Source organism: Cynocephalus volans, chromosome 11 (genome assembly GCF_027409185.1).
Source record: "Cynocephalus volans isolate mCynVol1 chromosome 11, mCynVol1.pri, whole genome shotgun sequence".
Classification (NCBI taxonomy): Eukaryota; Metazoa; Chordata; class Mammalia; order Dermoptera; family Cynocephalidae; genus Cynocephalus; species Cynocephalus volans.
The window spans coordinates 55,779,552-55,798,983 of record NC_084470.1 but is presented as its reverse complement, the minus strand read 5'-3'; the positions used below and the strand labels follow the sequence as shown (position 1 = coordinate 55,798,983).

General features: G+C 44.0%; 1 protein-coding gene across 3 annotated transcripts in view; it reads left to right on the top strand.

Annotated features, from left to right (window-relative positions):
* CDCP1 (CUB domain containing protein 1) overlaps window positions 1-19,432 on the top strand; it is a 54,386-nt gene that overhangs the window by 22,271 nt on the left and 12,683 nt on the right. For all 3 annotated transcript variants that reach the window (XR_010024881.1, XM_063114334.1, XM_063114333.1), the window contains exons 2-4: window positions 3,103-3,312; window positions 7,973-8,335; window positions 9,279-9,647. Coding sequence is in view for 2 of the 3 variants with exons in the window: in XM_063114334.1 (XP_062970404.1) it covers window positions 3,103-3,312; window positions 7,973-8,335; window positions 9,279-9,647 (942 nt within the window). In the remaining variant the exon portion in view is untranslated. The remainder of the gene's footprint in view (window positions 1-3,102; window positions 3,313-7,972; window positions 8,336-9,278; window positions 9,648-19,432) is intronic.

Genomic DNA, 19,432 nt, shown 5'->3' with positions numbered 1-19,432 from the left:
TCATCTTCATTAGACAGAGATAGTGAATGAGAGATGGGTCCCTCAGGAAATTGAGGCAACTGGTCATCACCCATCTAAAAATTTTTAAATCATATTTGTCAGTCTTTTAAGCTGTATTTGACAAATCTGGAAGAAAACGACTTCCTTGGTGTTTATCAGGTGGAATCCCCTTCCTTGCATTTGTTTCCCTTGCTATGATTGAGAACTGCAGAGAATATGATGGCAGGGAGAAGAAGTAACAGGGACGTTTGTATAATATCCTGTGAGATAGTGATTAATGCAGGGTGAATAATGAACGGTGATTAAAACAATTGGAAATTCCCACCTCAGAAGGTACTGGTGAGGCAGAAACTAGCAAAGGCGTCCTAATAAGGAGAGGCCGGGAGCCAGGAGAGCTGAGGAAGGGAGCTGTGACTCAGGAGCCCTAGCCTGGTTCCTGGTAAGCTTTCCTGAAGGCTCCAAGCCTGGGGGCCCATGCACTGCTGCAGTGGAAGTCGGCTTGGATTTCTCTGAGCCTGTAAGACCTCGAAATCACACCAGTGTCTGGAGCACTGTCTGCATTTCTCTGAAACTGGGTAATAGGTCTTCCAAAATATTAGACCAATGAAATACCAAATTCCTGGGGAGACCAGAAAAGCAATGTTGAAGAAGAAAACACCATCCGTTTTCTTTAAATCACAGTACATTCATCAAGTGCTCAGATGTGCCAGGCCCAACAGGGGTTGGGGGTGGGGTGGGGGATGGCTGCGATTTTGTCCCACAGTGTCGGTGTTTCCAGTTTCAAGGTGTGATTAATGGTGTGAGTGGGGAAGAGGGAAACATGCAAGCAAAATGTCGTTCTCAAACTCCAAGCATTTGTGATTTAATGAGCTTACAATCTCTGTTGCTTTTATCAAAATGAAATAAGGACCTGTGGAGTGATGGAGTTGGGGGGTGGGAGGGAAGGGAGTCCATATTTTAAGTACGTACGTGGTCAAACTATTATCTTCTCACTCCTGCTCTCCCTCTCTCCAGCTGACTTATTTATCTTTTAGGATGAGGGGGGCAGTTAAAAATGGAAGTCATGTAAATGACATGTCCTTGGCTGTGACCCTAGGAAACAGCCTACAGTATAAATCATCTCCTGATGCAAAGGTGTGTGAGATGAGCTTTGCTGAGCATGTGTCTTTAGCTTAATGTTGCCTCCAGACTCTGAGCTGGAAGCCAGGTGGGGATTACACAAGCCCTTCTGGTCTGGGTCACCAAAGGATAGATACAAACTGAGGCTGGGCAGTAGTACACGCTGGGTTGGTCATCTCAAAGTTAGAGCAAAGAGACATGGTAAGAGTTAAAAGTTCACCAGGAGTGAGTCATTTAACCTTTACAAGGTTTCATCTTCCTTGTTTGCAAAATGAGTTTGCATGAAAATTTGGGTTATCTAGACATAAAAAATATAAACAACAGACGTATCAGTATTTCATAAAGGAAGGATTGGTATATTCAATAATTAGAGTTGGGACAGTTGGCTCTCCATATGGAAAAAATAAATAAAAGTGGATCCCTACCTCCTACTATAGACCAAGAAAAGTATTTCCAATAGAGTCCCAGGCCCCATGTTAGGCCTCCTGGGGCTTGGAACTTTATCATTTTTAAAAGTTCTCCACTGACCATTTGGAAACTCCTAATCTAAACTGGAAAGAACTCAGATGTCACTCAGCAGGTGCATGGATAGATAAATCGTGCTCTGTTGAGACAAGGTAATACTAGTCAGCAATAGAGAGGAAGAAACTACTGATCCATGCAACAATACAAATAGATCTCACAATCACACTGAGCAGAAGAAGCCTGTACAGAAGAGAATTTACTGTGGGATTCCATTAATATGAAAGTCTAGATTAGGCAAAACTAACAGACAGTTTTCTGGGACCAGGAGTGGAAGCTGACTGTGAAGGGGCATCAGGGAACTACTGAAGGTGATGAAAATGTTTTTATGTCTTGATCGTGGTGGTGGGCACTTTTTAATGTGTATAAATTCTACCTCAACAAAGTTGACTTTAAAAATATGTATTTTAAAAAGGAGGGGGGAAAGCATTGCTGGGAAGCAAAGAAAAGCTCTTGGTTAGATTGCTAATCACTTGCTAACTGCTTATCAAGCACCATAGCAGGTCCTGACCAGCTCTTTGTGCCAGAACATGGTGCAACAGAGGCACCAACTCTGGCCACGTGAGTCTATGAGTCCTTGGGTTCCCTCAGCAGGACCCACCTACAGACAACTGTCCTATCATCCGCTGCTCCCAGCCCGACAGCTGCCTGGAGACTCACAACCAGAACCCACATTAGGGCCCAGGCAGAGGCACTGGCTGCAGAGGAGAAAAGTGACTCTCCCTTTTTGGCCTGAAAGCACTTAAAAATCAATAAAGCAAAACAAAGAGGAAGAAGATTGGGCTATTTGTGAACCACGGCCCCACCCTGGCATGTGTGTGCACCTCTGTTTAATAACCAGCCCCCGTCTTGCTTGCTTGGTGATGTTTGCTCAGACGTTCTTGCTGAACTCCAATCTGAAGTAGTAGCAGTGTTTTGCTCTAACTTTCCAAGTTCGTTGACACAATATGCTTACATCTTATTTCTGCAAACATTTCCCTAGCCCCCACCACTGTATGAGTGCATGTGCAGTGCGTATAAAGTGTCCAGGGCAGGAGACAGCAGCTCTTTGCAGATAAACGTGACTCTAGTTGGATGGTTTCTGTGTGTGGACTTTGTTCTATAGTCATGTTGAGAAAAGGTGTGGCGGTTTCCCTGCTGGTTATTTAGTACTGCACAGATGGGGCATCTGAAAACATACTGTTCAAGCCATCTAGGATGTGGTATAGTGTTTTTAATTTTTAGAAAAATTAATAAGCCAAACAAGGGACTCGTGTTAGTGCCCAGCCACCAACGTCCTGGTTCTTTCCCATGGGGAAGGTCAGCACTGTCATTTGGCATCCCTCCCCTTCTCAGACCAGGGGGGAAGGAACAAAGGTTTCAGAGAGGGTGTCCTCCCTTAACCAGCTGAGGGGGGACCACAGCAGGCTTTCAGACCTAAATCATCCTGCTGACTTCATTTTTCTTTCTTCCTTCCTGCAGAAGCTGCTGAGATTGCTCTGCCCCAAGGATGCGGCATTATAGTTCTCATAAAGCTGGGGACACCAACTTTGCCAGTGAAACCCTGTTACATTGTCATTTCTAAAAGACATGTAACCATGTTGTCCATCAAACCTGGAGAAAGAGTAGTCTTTACCTTTAGCTGTGAGAGTCCAGAGAATCACTTTGTCATAGAGATCCAGAAGAATATTGGTGAGTATGCACTTGTGAACTGTTCGACCATGTCTCTAAATGTCTGTGCACCTCCCTGCCTCTCTTTCCCATGCTAAGCCAGTCTCTAATGCTAGAGAGAGAAGATCTAAGCTGAAACTTTGCACTCTTAATTTAGCTCTTATGTGGCCAGTTATAGTTCTATGTGAGTTAATTTGTTTAATCTTCAGAACAAACCAGTGATAAACTCACAGAGAGGAGCTTGCCCAGGAGAGGAACCCCGGCACTGTGGCTCTAGAGTCTTCGTGCTTAGCCACCATGCCACAGGGTCTCTTCACAGAGAACCACAGCGGCCCGGGAGCTCTGGATCTTCAGGTCTGTGATGCTCTGTTTCACGTGCTGTGTGGATGATGTGGGGCAAAAGTCAAGGGCACTGGAAGACAAGAGAATCGGAAGGTTAAAGAGATAAAAGTGGGCCCATGGATCACAATGGGGGAAAACAAAAACCAGCAGCTTTGGAGAGTAATAGAACCGAGTTTGGCTTCAAGCTCCAGGGCTGTTGTTCATGTGACCTGATCATGTGACCTCATGTGAGTTATTTAACTGCTTTGTGACTTAGTTTTCTACTCTGTAAAGTAAGGGTCATTGTACCAAACAATAGGTTGTTATGAGGATGAAATAAAATAATGGATTGAAAATGTATGCCAAATAAGAATTCAATACACTATAGACATTTGGTATTATTATTATTCATAATTTGAGCTTGGGATAGGAGATTGACATAGAAAATAATAATAATCAGGCAGAAAAAATTACCTTTATAATTTTCCAATCATTTTAAGGTGAGAATGCCAAATAGGAATTAATAGATATTTTAATAACAATGAGAACATTATTTGTGATCTAATCAAAGCCACGCTTTAGGAGAAAGGAATTCATAAGTAAAAGGAAAAATAAAGGTATTAAAAAGAAGTTTTAAAAACTACATTTGATGATGAAAGCCAAGACCCCTGGTTCTCTGCAAAAACTAATTAAATAGACAAATCTCTGACTACTCCCATGGGAAAAAAGAAAGAGAATATACAGCATTAAGAGTATAAAAATTGATTTAGCAATATATACAGAGACTAATTCTAAAATTGTAAGAGTGTGTACAACATTATGATAGTAAATATGAAATTCTGAATGAAATGGATGATATTTTAAGGAAAACGTAATGGCCTAGATCAACTCATAGAAAGGTAAAAAACCTGAATAAATAAATAACCAAGGAGGAGATGGGAAAAAGACAGAGAGAACAGAGTTTGGGTTAGAGATGGTTTTGTAGATGAGTTCAATAAAACTTCAAGAAGCAGATCATTTCTATGATATTTAAACCATTCTAGAGGAGCATTGGCACACTTCCTCTGTCCAAGTTCAGACAGTAAGTCTGTCCAAGTTCAGATAGTAAGTCTCTTAGACCTGTGGGCCAGTTGGTCTCTGTTCCACCTACTCAGCTAGCTCTGCTGTTAACAGAGTGAAATCAGCCATAGACAATACGTAAACAAATGGGCAAATCAGTTAATGTAATGCTTTGCCTTATTAGGTTAGAGAGAAAAAAACTACATATGATCATCTTAATAAATGATTTTAAATGTTTTTAATAAAATACTCATAGTAAATCAGAAATAGAGGGATGTTTTAATTCAGCAAAGTATATCTATCAAGAACTGGTAGCAAATACCATATTTAACAGTCAGACATAGAAGCGTTACCAGTAAAACAGGGTATGACATAAGGATTCCCATGATGCATACAATTGATCACAAGCTTTTAGGATTTCTAATGAAATATTGAGGGATAATCTTAATAAGTACATAAAGTATATATGAAGCAAAATAAAAAATTTTGCTGAAAGACAAAAGAGAAGACAAATAAATGAAGAGATATACCATGTTCCTTGATTTTAAAAAATTAGTATTTTTAAAGTGTCAATTCACCCCTAAGTTAATTTATCAGATTAAGCCAATTACAATTAAAATCTCAATGAAGATTTACAAAGCTAAAGATAATATTGGTATACTTAAGAATCCAATGGAACAGTATGTTGCTACTAAAAGAATAAAATAAGTCTGTGTATTTGACATAGAAAGATGTCCAAGATAGTTTTGTTCCCTTATAAACAATGTATCTTATAGTAGTACAACAGTTTGTATAGTTTGATCCTATTTATTAAATACACACATAGGTGCACGTGCACACACACATATGTGCATACAAATATGTACACATAATCATACAGAGCCCACAGTCTGGAGGGATGAACACCAAAATGCCAACCTTATCTGCAGAGGGTAGGGGAGGGGAACAAGTGACATTCATTTTCATTTTTCTGTTCTTCTGTACTTTCCTTTATTTTTCACAAGCATGCGTTACTTTTATAATCAGTTAAACCAATAGAGTGACTTTCATCTGAAAAAGGAAAGAGCTAACAAATGACATATATCACAAGTCAAGCATTTGAAAGCATCAGTCTCTCAATCCCAGGATGCTCACGTGGTTTACTGTATAGTAAAATTGCATGCTCACAATTTTTGAAAATATCCATTTTTAAAATAATAAGTCTAGACACTGGAATCAAGTCCCGTGGTCTGCCTGCCCCTCATTTTTTTTCCTGAATAAGCATTCTGAAATTTTCACATGAAGTTTGACATTTCTGTTCTCATCCCTTCTTGAATAGTTCCATGCAAGTCAATGAAAGTAGACATCTGCTGGGAAAAACGAGTTGTGAATCACTTAAGAAATGATGCTTCTCCATCCTCTGGATAGGAATCATTTTAGTTATTTAAATTCTTGCACTGGACAGGGTGGGAGAGAAGATTTGGAGGCATGCCAATCATTTTGACTACTCTTACCTGTGTGTCCATCCTAAAAACGAATGATCTTAACAACAAATGAAAAATTGTTTTCACAACCTGATTCTCCCAGTGTCACATGGCTGGTGGAAGAGCTGAGGCTGAGACTGGGGCTTCTTGACTTCAGGTTCTTGGTGTGAAATTAAATGAGAAACCCTTGGATGGCCCAGGCATGTGTGTTTTTAAAATGTCCTCCAGGTGAATCTAAGGTGGAACTAGGGCTGAGAACCACTGCCTTATACGGTCAAGTGGTCCCACAAGAGTATAGAACCCAGCAGGAGCCCATCCATGTTGCCCTGGACTCCTTGGAGGTATGGGTGGAAAGCTACTCAAGGCCAGCTTTTGAAGGAAAGAGGTGGCTTGATAAAAACAGTGCAGTTTCCTTGAGCTTCTAAAATAGGTACTATCTTCACCGACATGCACAGTCTAATTTTAGCTGCATTAGTCACCATGTTATCTAATCCTGTTTTGTTGATCAGGCAGTGCAGTGCATTGGCAAGAACACGGGTTGACCAAACACAACCTGGGCTTATGTCCTGGAATTGCTATGTACTCTCAGTGCTGGTGGGAGTCACCTGGACTCCAGCGCTGGTTTGCAAAAATGAGAGGTTTGTCATGGGCGACCTCAGAAGCCCTAGACAGCTCTGAAATTCTCCCATCATTCCACATCAAGTTGACAGTACTTTCAAATACCCCCACAGAGCAGTAGTAAAGATTTGCAGATTGTTGTCACAGAGGCCAGAGGCCATCACACCTTTCAGATCCCACGTGCTCAAGACAACAAAAACCTTAATGTTATGTTGCCTGCTTTCTATTATTTCTTCCATGTGCTTTCCTCTTATTTCCTCCTTGATAGTAACATTTCTTGCTTTGTTTTAAAAGGTTTAGGAAACAAAGTACATTAAAGGATGCTATTAGTTGGTAGCCTTAAAAAAACAAAAGTCAACTGCAGTAGTAATAAAATACCATTATTAATGCCACGAGGCAGGAAGATAACCATGCTCTCGGGTTCCGCATCCAGGGGCATTTTACACTCAGAGGGTACTCAGTATGTTGATGGGAAAACCAGTTTTAAAAGGTGGATCTTGGCACTGTGCCCTAAAAATTGTGAAACTGTGATTCTCTCAGAATAATGGAAATAAGATGTCCCAAAGCACAGACTCCATTGCCGATGGCCTCCCTCTGGCTTCCAGGAAGGCCTGGTCCGAGGCCCACAAACTAGACTCTAGGAACTTTATCTGGAAAACACAGTAGTGAGGTAGTGTCTTGGGTCTGATGCCCTGTAGCAGAGCCTGCAACAGGGAATTTTGTCCTAGTCAGTTAACAAGAGAGTGCCCTCAGAAGAAACCTGGAGAAGAGAGGAAAGCAGGATAGGGCAGGGAGAAGCTCAGCACTGGCGTGGTCGTGGCTGCAGTTGAGCCTCTGCCTGATCCCACAGGAGCTCTGGAGTAAGAATGGCGTCCCCTGGCCATGCCACTTGAAGCAAGGAGGTCAGGCTTTTTTGCTCCTGCATTGGGCAGTTATTGGCTATCGGCTGCCACTCCCCTTGGGATGGGAGTGATGGGCAGGAAAACCTTTCAGGCTTTTCTGGTCCAAGGCGGCCCCCCTCCAGCTGAGGCGCTTCCCCAGAGGAGGGTGCATCTGTGAGCCATTGGCCACCAAGACTCACAGCAGCTGGGGGAAGGGCACACCCATCTGGCGAAGGCCACCTGGGCAGAGCCCCAGAGATCTACTACAGGGGTCTGAGGAGGAGCAGTGTGTGGCCTTGTGGCGTCTGGGATCAGAATTGCTTTTGTGCTGTGTTTCAGACTGCATGGCAGGCCCGTGTCCTTTTGGGGAGGTTCAGCTTCAGCCCTCGACGTCGGTGTTGCCCGCCCTGAACAGAACTTTCATCTGGGATGTCAAAACTCGTAAGAGCATCGGTCTAGAGCTGCAGTTCTCCATTCCTCGCCTGAGGCAGATCGGGCCGGGCGAGAGCTGCCCAGATGGAGTCACTCACTCCATCAGCGGTCGCATCGATGCCACCGTGGTCAGGATCGGCACCTTCTGCAGCAATGGCACTGTGTCCCGGATCAAGGTGCAAGAGGGAGTGAAAATGGCCTTACACCTACCATGGTTCCACTCCAGAAACGTCTCTGGCTTCAGCATTGCAAACCACTCATCTATAAAACGTGAGCATGTCCCTCCCCTCCCCAATGTTGGATTAGGTTGAAACAGTCAAAATCATCATTGTTCTAGGTCAGAAATGGTCAAGTGTCAGCAATTCTATGATTCAACCTAACTAACTTAAAGGAGGATCCCACTCTTCTGTAAGTGATGTGGGTCAGTCATTCCTACTGATCCACAGTAGTGAAGTGAACCCCTCCTTCTCTATTAAACAAACAGGGCGTAGCTGTCTTCTCTTTGTTCTTTGTGCATGTGACATTTGTTTTTAACAAATGACATGGAATTGGTTCTACAGACCCCCCTTGATGGCTCGGTTTCTGACTTCTTTGCCCTGTCTTCTTCTTTCACATTTTTTTCTGACTGTATCCGTGGTGTGACGGTGCTGGATCACACTGGCTCATGAGAGCTGATTGTTAAATGTCCAGGGATTTTTGGAGCTGTTATTAAAAATAAAATTAAATAAACTTTTAATTAAGTAAATTACTTAGAAACAAATGTAATAAATACTCAAAATTCATCACTTCCTAATTATTTTACTACATTTCACTCTTACCTATGCTCTTGAGGTTACTTATGTCTATTGTATCTACATGGTGGAAATACAATATCTGTGTGCTGCTGCCCAACTCCACATTCAGTCACTATGTGTTGGTAGCTTGAAATCAGCCATGGTGGGAGTATTCACACCAAGGAAGTGGGCAGACACTACACATTAGGGCTTTTTTTCCCCATGAGGTCATTTATTAAACATTCACTCACACACCACTGCTGTATCTTCATTTCCAATCTCTGCCTTGACTGTAAACGTACCATGTTCATGAACCCACTGCTCAAGACATGAGAACTGCAAACGTATTTTCTCTAACACACCTACCCCTCAGCCACAGACAACCAGGACAGGCTCTAACCACCTCCTATTCCTTCTGGTTTGGGCTCCACTCCCAATAGGACTGTGCATCATCGAATCTGTGTTTGAGGGTGAGGGCTCTGCAACCCTCATGTCTGCCAACTACCCAGAAGGCTTCCCTGAGGATGAGCTCATGACCTGGCAGTTTGTCGTCCCTGCACACCTGCGTGCGAGCGTCTCCTTCCTCAACTTCAATGTCTCCAACTGCGAGAAGAAGGAGGAGCAGGTTGAGTACTACATCCCAGGCTCCACCACCAACCCCGAGGTGTTCAGGCTGGAGGATAAGCAGCCCGGGAACATGGCTGGGAACTTCAACCTCTCCCTGCAGGGCTGTGACCAAGATGCCCAAAATCCAGGAATTCTCCGGCTGCAGTTTCAAGTTTTGGTTCAACATCCACAAAATGAAAGCAGTAAGTGAGCCCCACTTTCCTTTCCCCACATCCTCCAGCACCTTCTTTCTTTCCTGGATAGTCTGTTTGGGGTGAGGTTCCCTTCTGTTTCTCATCTGTGGCTTCTAGAACCCTTGGACTCTGGACCCTGTTTGAGTTTCAGGAAGCAGGTGGCTGTGCAGTAAGACAGGCTCGTTGGTGGACGCTTGACACGCAGCTCCATTTCAGCACCATAACAAACACACGTGATCTTACATTCACGGTGATAAGTTGTTCTCAATGAAGGCATGGGAAGGTCACCTTTCAGATCTCACGTCTTGACCTTGCAATATGAGTCAGGATGTCACCAGCACCATCAGCAGTGATGCTAACTAACACTGTTTTCAGCTGAGCACTCCCTGCCATGGGCAACTCTGCATGCCAAGCCCTGCTCTAAACCTGCCACTTACGCAATCTCAGTTAATCCTTATTATAAACCTGTGGGGAGGCAGGAATTATCTTCCTTTACTGATGAGAAACCGGAAGATTCAGAGAGGTTATAGAACTAGACTAACTAACATCACACAGCTTGTCAGGAGTAGAGCAAGCTCAGAACCGAGAGCTTTTGCTCTGGACTCTACTGAACCCCAGGCAGGTTGATGAGAATTAGGTTGGGCATCATTCCACAAATGTAACTGCGATGCCGTGAACCTAGAGGAAAGGAGTCAGGGCCAGAACTAAGACGAGGCGAAGTGGCAGGGTGCAAAATTTAAGGAGGCACCACTCTCAGGGTCATATAAGTACAAGCTTAGCCCCTGAGAATGAGCACCTCCTTAAAGTTTGCCCCTGGGTGCCTGGTTCGCCTCACCCTAGTCCTGGCCCTGAAGGGAGAACTGTGGACTTTGAGATAAAAGGTACAAAGTAAGTCCAGAGTGTCAGTTCCTGGGGCTCATTTATGAATTGAGGTATATGAAGGACTTGTGACAGGTGGTCTTGAACCAGATGTTTCTGATGTGTGCTGAGGATGGGCCCTGTCCAGAGGGGCTGATTCTCATTCTTGTTTTTAATATTATTTACTTCTGGGAAGAAGGCAGAGCCAGGCAGAAAAATTAACTGGGACTGTGGAATGGTGTGTTGTTTATTTTTGTAGGGCTGATAAAACCTGAAAGGTGACAGTATGGGATCCAGTCAAGAGACTGCCCAACTGGTGCTGCCCTGGGAATGCCCTCTCCGTGCCAACTTTAGATAGATAAATAGATAGATAATAGAGAGATATGTGTGTGTGTGTATTTACACACATGCATATATTTGTGTGTCCATTGAGACATTTTGATGATTTGACTGTCACAGTTGTATAAGCAGAATGCTGCGGGGCTGGCCGGTTAGCCCACTTGGTTAGAGCGTAGCCTTGTAACACCAAGGTCACAGGTTCAGATCCCCATACCAGCCAGGTGCCACCAAAAAAAAAAAAAATGTTAAAAACACCTGTAAAAGGATTTAGGAGTGAAGTGGGTTTGGGTTTTAGAGGACAGAGGGGTTTGTTTATCATCTCAATCATGATGAAGTGCTGCCAAAAACCTCTGATTAATTCTGTTTCTTGTAATATCAGCTGTGTTGTTTCCAAAACTAATAACTTGTTAAACATGCTATAACCACCATCAAGAAGAATATGGATTTAGTTCTGAGCTAAAGAGTGATTAACTGCAATTTAGAGGTGTTTAGCAGTGTCAGGCCTATTAAGTAAAATGTGGTTTGCACTTTTTCTAGAAGAGTGAGTGGACGTGGCTGGCAGAAATATCTTTAGGGATAAAATTAGGTTGAGTTGGACTCTCTGAGAACTGATTTCTGAGCAGGTCCGTCTTGATCCTTTGAACCCCAATGTGAACCCTAAATTTCAAGGGCTAGCCCAAGGAAGCCAGCAATGTGCACCCACACATTTGTCTGATCTGTTCTTAACAATAAATTTTTGTGAGCAGCTTGTTTTACAGACAGCATAGCCCAGTGCTTAAGGGCACCGGCCCTGGGGTTGTCCTGCATGGATTTGAATCCTGGTTTCTCTACCTACTGTGTGACCACAGACAAGTCCCTTAGTCTCTGTGTGACTCAGTTCCTCATCTATAAAATGGAGATGATGGGACTGCCCTCACAGGGGTGTCATGAGGACACTATGAGGTTACATAGTGCCTGGCAAGTAGTAAGTGCTCTTTAAATTGTTATCCTGCAGGGTCAAGGAAGGGACACAGGGTTGAAAAAGGTACAGCACTTGTCCCCAGAGATTAGACTGTGGCTCAGAAGCCATATGACTTGTAGGATGCAGTGAGTCACCCCTGAAGGCATTTCAGTGGCATGTGGGTGGGTTTAGTGGCAGGAGGGCAGACCGGGGGCTGGGAGGATACCAAGAGGAGACTCCTGGCAGAGTCTGGCCTTTCTCATTGCCACAGAAGGGTCTCTATGTGCTGTTTCTGCTTTCTTAGCATTGGAGGGGAGAAAGAAGCAGCTGAGGGGAGAGGGGCTTCAAGGTGACTGAGTCCTTTGGGCTGGAGCCTTTGCCCTTGCTTCTCCCAAGTGCGCTGGAGGAAAACCTCCTGGGACTGATCCCCCACTGAGCCCTCCAATGCTGCACCTCCTGAGCCCAGGCCAGGGCCTCTTGCCCTAATCTGACCTTCCTTTGTCCCAAGCAGCAGGAAACAACTGCCCAGACCAAAGCCACTACCCCAAGAGCGTCCATGTGGGTGGTCTGCATTCCTCACACACCGTGTTGTATTTATCCACCTGCATGTCTATGTCCCACTAAACTCCTAGCAGTCTACATCAGTTTCTGGCACATTTCAGGCCCGCCCTAAATCCTTCTTGCACCAATCTCAGGAGGCAGCAAGTTGTCCGGTGTGGCTTGAGAGCCAACACCCCATCCAAATGCACAGCCCGCCTGAAGGGGCAAAGCAGAGAGGACGAAGCGGGCCCCCAGGGGAGTGGAGGCTTGGAAAGTCAGGCAAAGGGAAGAGCATCAGAAACAAGGGCAGAGGCAGAGCCGGAGACCTTCTCAAGCCAAAGAGGGTAGCTGTCGCAGGAATCAGAGAAAGCCAGAGCCTTGGCAAGGGTGGAGGGGGCTATCGGAGGTATCCAGCCGCCCAGCCCCTTGTCATCCATAGCAGGACCTGATCCCAGTAGGCCCAGGCTGCAAAAATCGATTTCTGAATGTGGGCAGTAGGCAAATGTTACCTTGAACCTAATTGCCCCCCAAAAAACCCCCAAAAAACCTACCATCAACCCACTCTCTACTTTTTGAAAAATATCAAGTAGGTTCAAACTAGATGCAGTGGACTCCTGCATGAAATATCTTCCCATGCCTTGACCACAAACATCCTGTGTTTTAGGATGAGTCATGTATGAGCTGCCCAGGACCTGAGGAAGAACTAACGTGGCCAGCTATGGGCATACATGGCTTATGCTGCCCAAAACGTGCGGCCAACAGATGTCCGAGAGCTCGGTCCATGTTCCTCTCCACCAAACAGATCTTGGTTTTAAGTGCTCCACAATACATTCCCTTCTGTCCTTTTTTGAAACTGAGATATTACCATATCATACCTCGTATTAATACCACTCGTACTGTGCACTCTGTTTCTCTCTTTGTAATATAATTTCTGAAAGTTTCAAGTGGCCCTGATGATAACGATCTTATGAGTTAATAGTATTCCACTTCTGCATATCATTCTCTTTAGCCAGAGCCTACCAGCCTCCTACTAGCCTACTGCTTTATACATCCTTCTCACTCTTTTGGAAAATACAGACAGACATATAGACAGATAGATAGACAAACAGATAGATAAATAGACACACATATAGATTTTTTTTGGAACTCTTGCGAGTTAAGTTGCAGATGTTACATTACTAAATACTTTGGTGTATATTTCCTGAAAACAAGGACATTCTCTGATGTAACCAGTATAATTAGTAAGACGAGAAAATGAACATTGCAATGATATTGTTGTCCAACCTACAGATTTTATTCAGATATCACCAACTGTCCCAATACAGTATTCCCCCCAATCTGTGATTTTGCTTTCCACAGTTTTAGTTACCTGTGCTCCAAAAATACTAAATGGAAAATTCCAGAAATAAACAATTTGTAAATGTTAAATTGCGTGCCGTTCTGAGTATCATAATGAAATCTTGTGCTGTCCTGCGTGGGACGTGAATCATCCGTCTGTCCAGGGTCTCCATGCTGCATATGCTCTCACTCGTCAGATCCATTGTCACAGTATCACAGTGTTTGTTTTCAAGGAACCTTTATTTTACTTAATAATAGCCCCAAAGTGCAAGAGTGATGCTGGCATCTTATTATAATTGTCCTATTTTATTATTAGTTTTTGTTGGTAATCTCTTACTGTACCTAATTTATAAATTAATCTTTATCATAGGTATATACATATAAGATAAAACATGGTATCTTTAGAGCTCAGTACTATCGGTGGTTTCTAGTATCTATTGGGGATCTTGTCACATATCCCCCACAGATAAGGGGGGACTACTGTGCATTTACTTGCTCTGAAAATACTACACAGACTAGTATCTTCAGAACACGTGGGTTTCTGGATTATGATGATTCAGACAGGGTAGATGAGTGTGAGATGCCAGCATGTTACATGGCTGCTTCCATTCACCTCTCTGGGTAGGTGCTGGTTGTAGAAGTATCACGTCGCTTCTGTTTTGGCTTTCATAATCTCCAGAAGCCATCTGGAGCCCTTAACTAATTGTTGGTTTTGTTTCTGGTTTTTGTTGGGTCACTCAAACTCTGTGAGTCTTAAATTTGCCTGCTGGAGTTGACACGTATTGTGGCCTTTGACTTATTCCCTGAAAGCCCAATTTCACTTTAAAGTAGGAAATCTATCTATAGATACCACAAAAATGATTAGGAGCCTTTATGAAACTTCAGGCAATAGCCTAATCCTTTCAAAGCTCCCCAGTGTGGCTTTTAAAACAGTGTCAATAAACTTCAGCCAACTCACAATGGATACGTAAGGTGAACCAGAAATAAACCTTTGTTATTTTAACTTCAGATTTGGAGATCATTTGTTACTGCAGCGTAATTTAGCCTAAGTGGACAGACACAGTCCTGAGGATTAACAACCTGACATAACCATTGACTCTCCACCATGTGCCAGATGTGCAAGTTATGGGCATCCATGAAGTTCACGATCTGGTGGGAAAGACAGACGAGTAATAGGAAAGTGATGACTTCCCCTTAAAGATAGCTTTGCTCCCTTGTTAAACCCTATTATAATGTGGTTCTTTAGAACATTTTTTAAAGCATTTTTCAACTTTTAAAAGTTTTCTTTTTTTTTTTTTTTTTGTTATTTTAAAAGCATAAAACTCAAGGAGAAAGGGAAATGGAAAGGAAACAATATCATAGCATTTCATAAAGTGGAAAGTAGGGTGGTAATGATTCAGCAAACCAAAAAGTGCAGAATTCTAACCTAACAGTGAAAAAACCCAAGAAAAAACCTGGTTTATCCTGCAAAGACTCAAGAATCAGTATCACGTCTCTTCTAGAACTGGGGGCAAAGGTGGGGCTAGGAATGGGAGAAGCCGCTAGAGCCCTAGACCCTCTCCTTACTACCAAGCAGCCAGGCACCTGCTCTTCCCCCAGCCAACAGGAGGTAGATGTTTCTTCTCCAAGGGAGTCAGTCCCTGAACCAAAGATCCCAGTTGCATTGAAGGTGGAGATACTAAGCTGAACACAAGGGAATTGAGTGAAGGTTGAGGTACTGACTACTGAGGCTTCATCCTTCTTTTGCTGGTAGCCATGTGTACGTTTCTTCCATTTGGTAGATGGTGGGTTCTTCTGTGGGGAATCCAACCAACCCAAGAGAACAGACCCAAAGATACCAATGTTATGGGTTCCTCCAGGATTCAGCCTGGAGGAACCTATAATATCACCCTACAGAGAAGCCCAGTCAATAAGCAGAGATATTCCAAATAGCTTTTAGTGCTTTGCTTCCAATAAGAGCAGTATACAGACATCCCGATATCTGAAGAAGGCTAATGAGAAAAACAAAGACTAAAACAAATGAGCAGAAGAAAAGCAACCTGGAGGAAACAGAAACTGCGGTGGAAGGAAAAACTAAAACAAAATCAACTATCATTAAGACCCTCAAGTAAACAAGAAAAGATGATGCATCCACGTAAAAAGAACAAGTTGTCATTTTTAAAAGGAGCTTTCAGAGTACCAAAAGGAACTCTTAGAGATTAAAAATATGATATTAGAAATGCAAAACTCAAAAATGCTGAAGGTGAAGATGGGGAAATCTCCCAGAAAATAGAGTGTGGGGGTGGGGTGGGGAGCTAGAGAGGAAAGATATGATAAGAAAATTTGAGGATCAGTCAAGGAAGCCCTGTATCCAAATAAAAGGAGTTCCAGAAAGAGAGAAAAGAAACAGCAGAGGGGAGGAAATCATCATGATATTTCAGGAGCATCTGCCAGGACTGATGGACATGAGCTGCTGATTGAGAGGGACCTCTAAGCACAATGGATATCGGTAGGACAGTAGATGCATAGGGGAACCAGAACTCGACATTTGTTTTTCTAACTGTTCAGATTTAGGGATCATTTGCTACTGCAGCGTAATTTAGCCTAGGCCAACAGACATACTCCCTCTCAAGGACACATTGAGGATTAATGGCACCAGGGACACAAAGATCCTTCAAGCATCCGAAGTGGAGAGAAAAAAGTTTTATACAGAGAAATAAGAAACCAAATGGAAATAAACAGATTATTTGCAACACTGGATATTATAAAACAATGGAGAAAGACCTTCAAAATTCTGAAGGAATATTATTGCCAACCTAGAATTCTATACCAAGCCAAATTATTAATTAAGTTTGAGGGTAGGATAAAGACATTTTTAGACTTACAGGGTCTCAAAAAATTGGCTTCCACACATGCTTTCCCAAGAAGCTCCTGAAGGCTGTAATCCACCTAAAAAGAAAGTAAAAATCAATAAAGTAAAGAGAAAGATGGATATCCAGGAAGCCGAGGAGCTAATCCAAGAGACTGGTGGAGGGAATCTTGGGCTGACAGTGAAGGAGATCCAGGACCACACCTGGGTGCCAGATGTCAACAGCAGCCCCTTCAGATCAGAGCAGTTGAGAAGGCTCTCAAGAGATTTCTTCAGAAAGATAAAGTTGTTCTCAAATGGATGGAGAGGAGATTTATACAAGTGGGAGAGAGTTTGGATGTCAAATTACTAATAAGTATGTGGAAACTAAGGAAATGATAAAAATGATAATAATTAACTCTGGGGAACATGAAATCTTATGCAGGAAAGGAAAAGTAATTATAGCACGCAATACAGTATGACTGTATAAACACTGTGTTAATATCGTGTTTACATAGTCATGATAACACAACATAGAATAGTGATCTAACTGAAAATGTAATGGTTAACTACTGAGAAGACTGGGGAATTAGAACAGGAAGTGTGTGTGGTATGGGTGTTTGCTGGGCACGTGTGCTGTACGGTGTGGGAAAGGGTGTGGGATGAAGAAGGGGAAATCCACATTTCCTTGTGGGAAGCCAACAGATAATGCCCAAGACAGAAAGATCGAAGAACAGCAGTAGCACTTGTTATTGAGTGACACGGGGGTAATCGTAAAAGGAACCTGCGAAAAGAGTTGGAAGTTGTTCTGGGGAGTGGTGGATAGGTGGGGAGGGCGTTTTGTTTTCATAATAAACCTTGTAAAACTATTTGATTCTTTAAACCAGTGGCTGTCAATGAGGAGCAATTTTGCCCCCCAGGGGACATTTGACAATGTCTGGAGATATTTTTGGTTATCATGATGGGAAGGGGTTGCTATCTAGTAGGCAGAGGCCAAGAATGCTGCTATATACCCTACGATGCACAGGACAGCCCCCACAACAAATGGTTGCCAAAATGTCAACAGTGCCAAGGTTGACGATCCCTGCTTTAAAACATGTGCATGCATGGCTTTGATAACATACAAGAGGAAAGAGCAGGGTGGGGGACTACTGCAGTGTGTGACTGGGGCTCCACAATGGTAAGCAAGGCATGCAGAGGCAGAAGGACTCCTAACACGTGTGGAGGTAGGGAAAGCTGTCCTAGAGGTAACGGTGATGATGAGTTTTAAAGGACAGTAAGAAATGTGGGATGTGGGGCTAGGAGATTAAAAAAGCTAGCCATTTTCTAAATCAAATCATATTTAAATCAGCAACTTTAGAATATATACTCCAGCTGTAGACATGGCATCACTATGGAAGTTATGGTGAAATTTACATGGAAATAGAGAATAAGAACTAAAGAAAGGAGTTAATAGTTTTGGGGGAGTTTTTTATTAAATCAAAATTGATTATACATATTTTGGGGGTTCAACACTGAGATATGTTGATCAAATCAGTATTACTAGCATATATATTATTACAAATTATAATTATTCTTTATGCCCCTTGTCCAGTCCTGCCCCATCCCCCTTTCTCTTCCCCTCCCCACTCTAATCACCCTAGATTTCTTCTCTCCCTCTGAAAGAATAATGGTTACTCTGTTGATTTGCTTCCCAAATGATCTGTCCAATGCTGAGAAGTGTGATCAGGTCCCCCAATACTATCATAGAGCAGATGTCTCTTCCGTCACTATGAAATGGGGTCTGTCGAGACAGACATCCTCCTCCTTTCTTTATCTCTGCTGGTGACTCTCCTTGTGTCAGCTCACTCTAGTGGCTGGTAGACCCTCTCCGTGGTTGTTGTGGTGTCTAGCCACCTTCACAGCAGCCATGGTTATCATGGTAGCTTTGGTGGGCCACCCACATGGAGGAGATGTTTTTGGCCTGCTCCATGGTGCTGGCAGTCTGCCTGGTTGTGGAGAGTGTCAGATCCCCGGTTCCATGCCCCAGGTCCCTGAGTGGGTCCCGAGGTGCTGGCACAGTGTGCTTGGTTGTGGGAGGGAGGTTTAGTCCCCTTCCCCATGCCTCAGGCCCCTGGGCAGGCCCTGATGCGCTATCCCGGCATGCCTCATTGTGGGAGGGTGGGTCCAGTCCCAACTCCTTATCCTGGGTCCCTGGGCAGGCCCCAAGGCACTGGCGTGGGGAGCCTGGTTGTGGGAGGGGGTTCTGGTCCCCTTCTCCATGCCTTAGGTCCCTGGGTGGGCCCAAAGGTGCTGGCATGGTGTACCTGGTTGTGGGACGGGGGTCCAGTCCCTGGCTGCTAGCCCTGGGTCCCCAGGCGAGCCCCTAGGCATTGGTGATATGCCTGTATGTGGGAGTGGGGTCCAGTCCTTGGCTCCAATCCTCAGGTTCCTGGGTGGGGCCCCAAGGTGCTGGTAGTGTGAGTGGTTGTGGGCAGTGGTCCTGCCCCTGGCTCCATGCCTCATGTCCCCTGGTGGGACCCAAGGCATTCATGGTGTGCCTGGGCTGGAACTAAGTTTTTGTTCTTTGCTTACTTCTAACACCGGGAACTTGCTGTTGGAACCAGTACTTGAGCTGTGTGGGAAAAAGTGCTTTGCTGCTGTTTCCCTAGGGAAGGCTTTTTGTGCAGCTCAGTGTTCAATGGTTGACCTTATAGGCACTTCCGGCTCTCCAGATACTCGGTGCACTTGGGTTGTGTACAAACTCTGATCTGGGCCTGAGTTTTTTCATTGAACTGCACCCCATGCAATTCTGCATTCCTGACCAGTCTCCTCTGAGTGGTCCTGTGCTGACTGGGGGGTGGATCCGCTGTCCTTGCTGTGTCCCAGTGATCCCCTGGTGGGCCCATCTCCCCCACCGCCCATGCTCCAAACACTTCCCATGGGACGGGCCATGCTCCAGTCCCTTGCGAT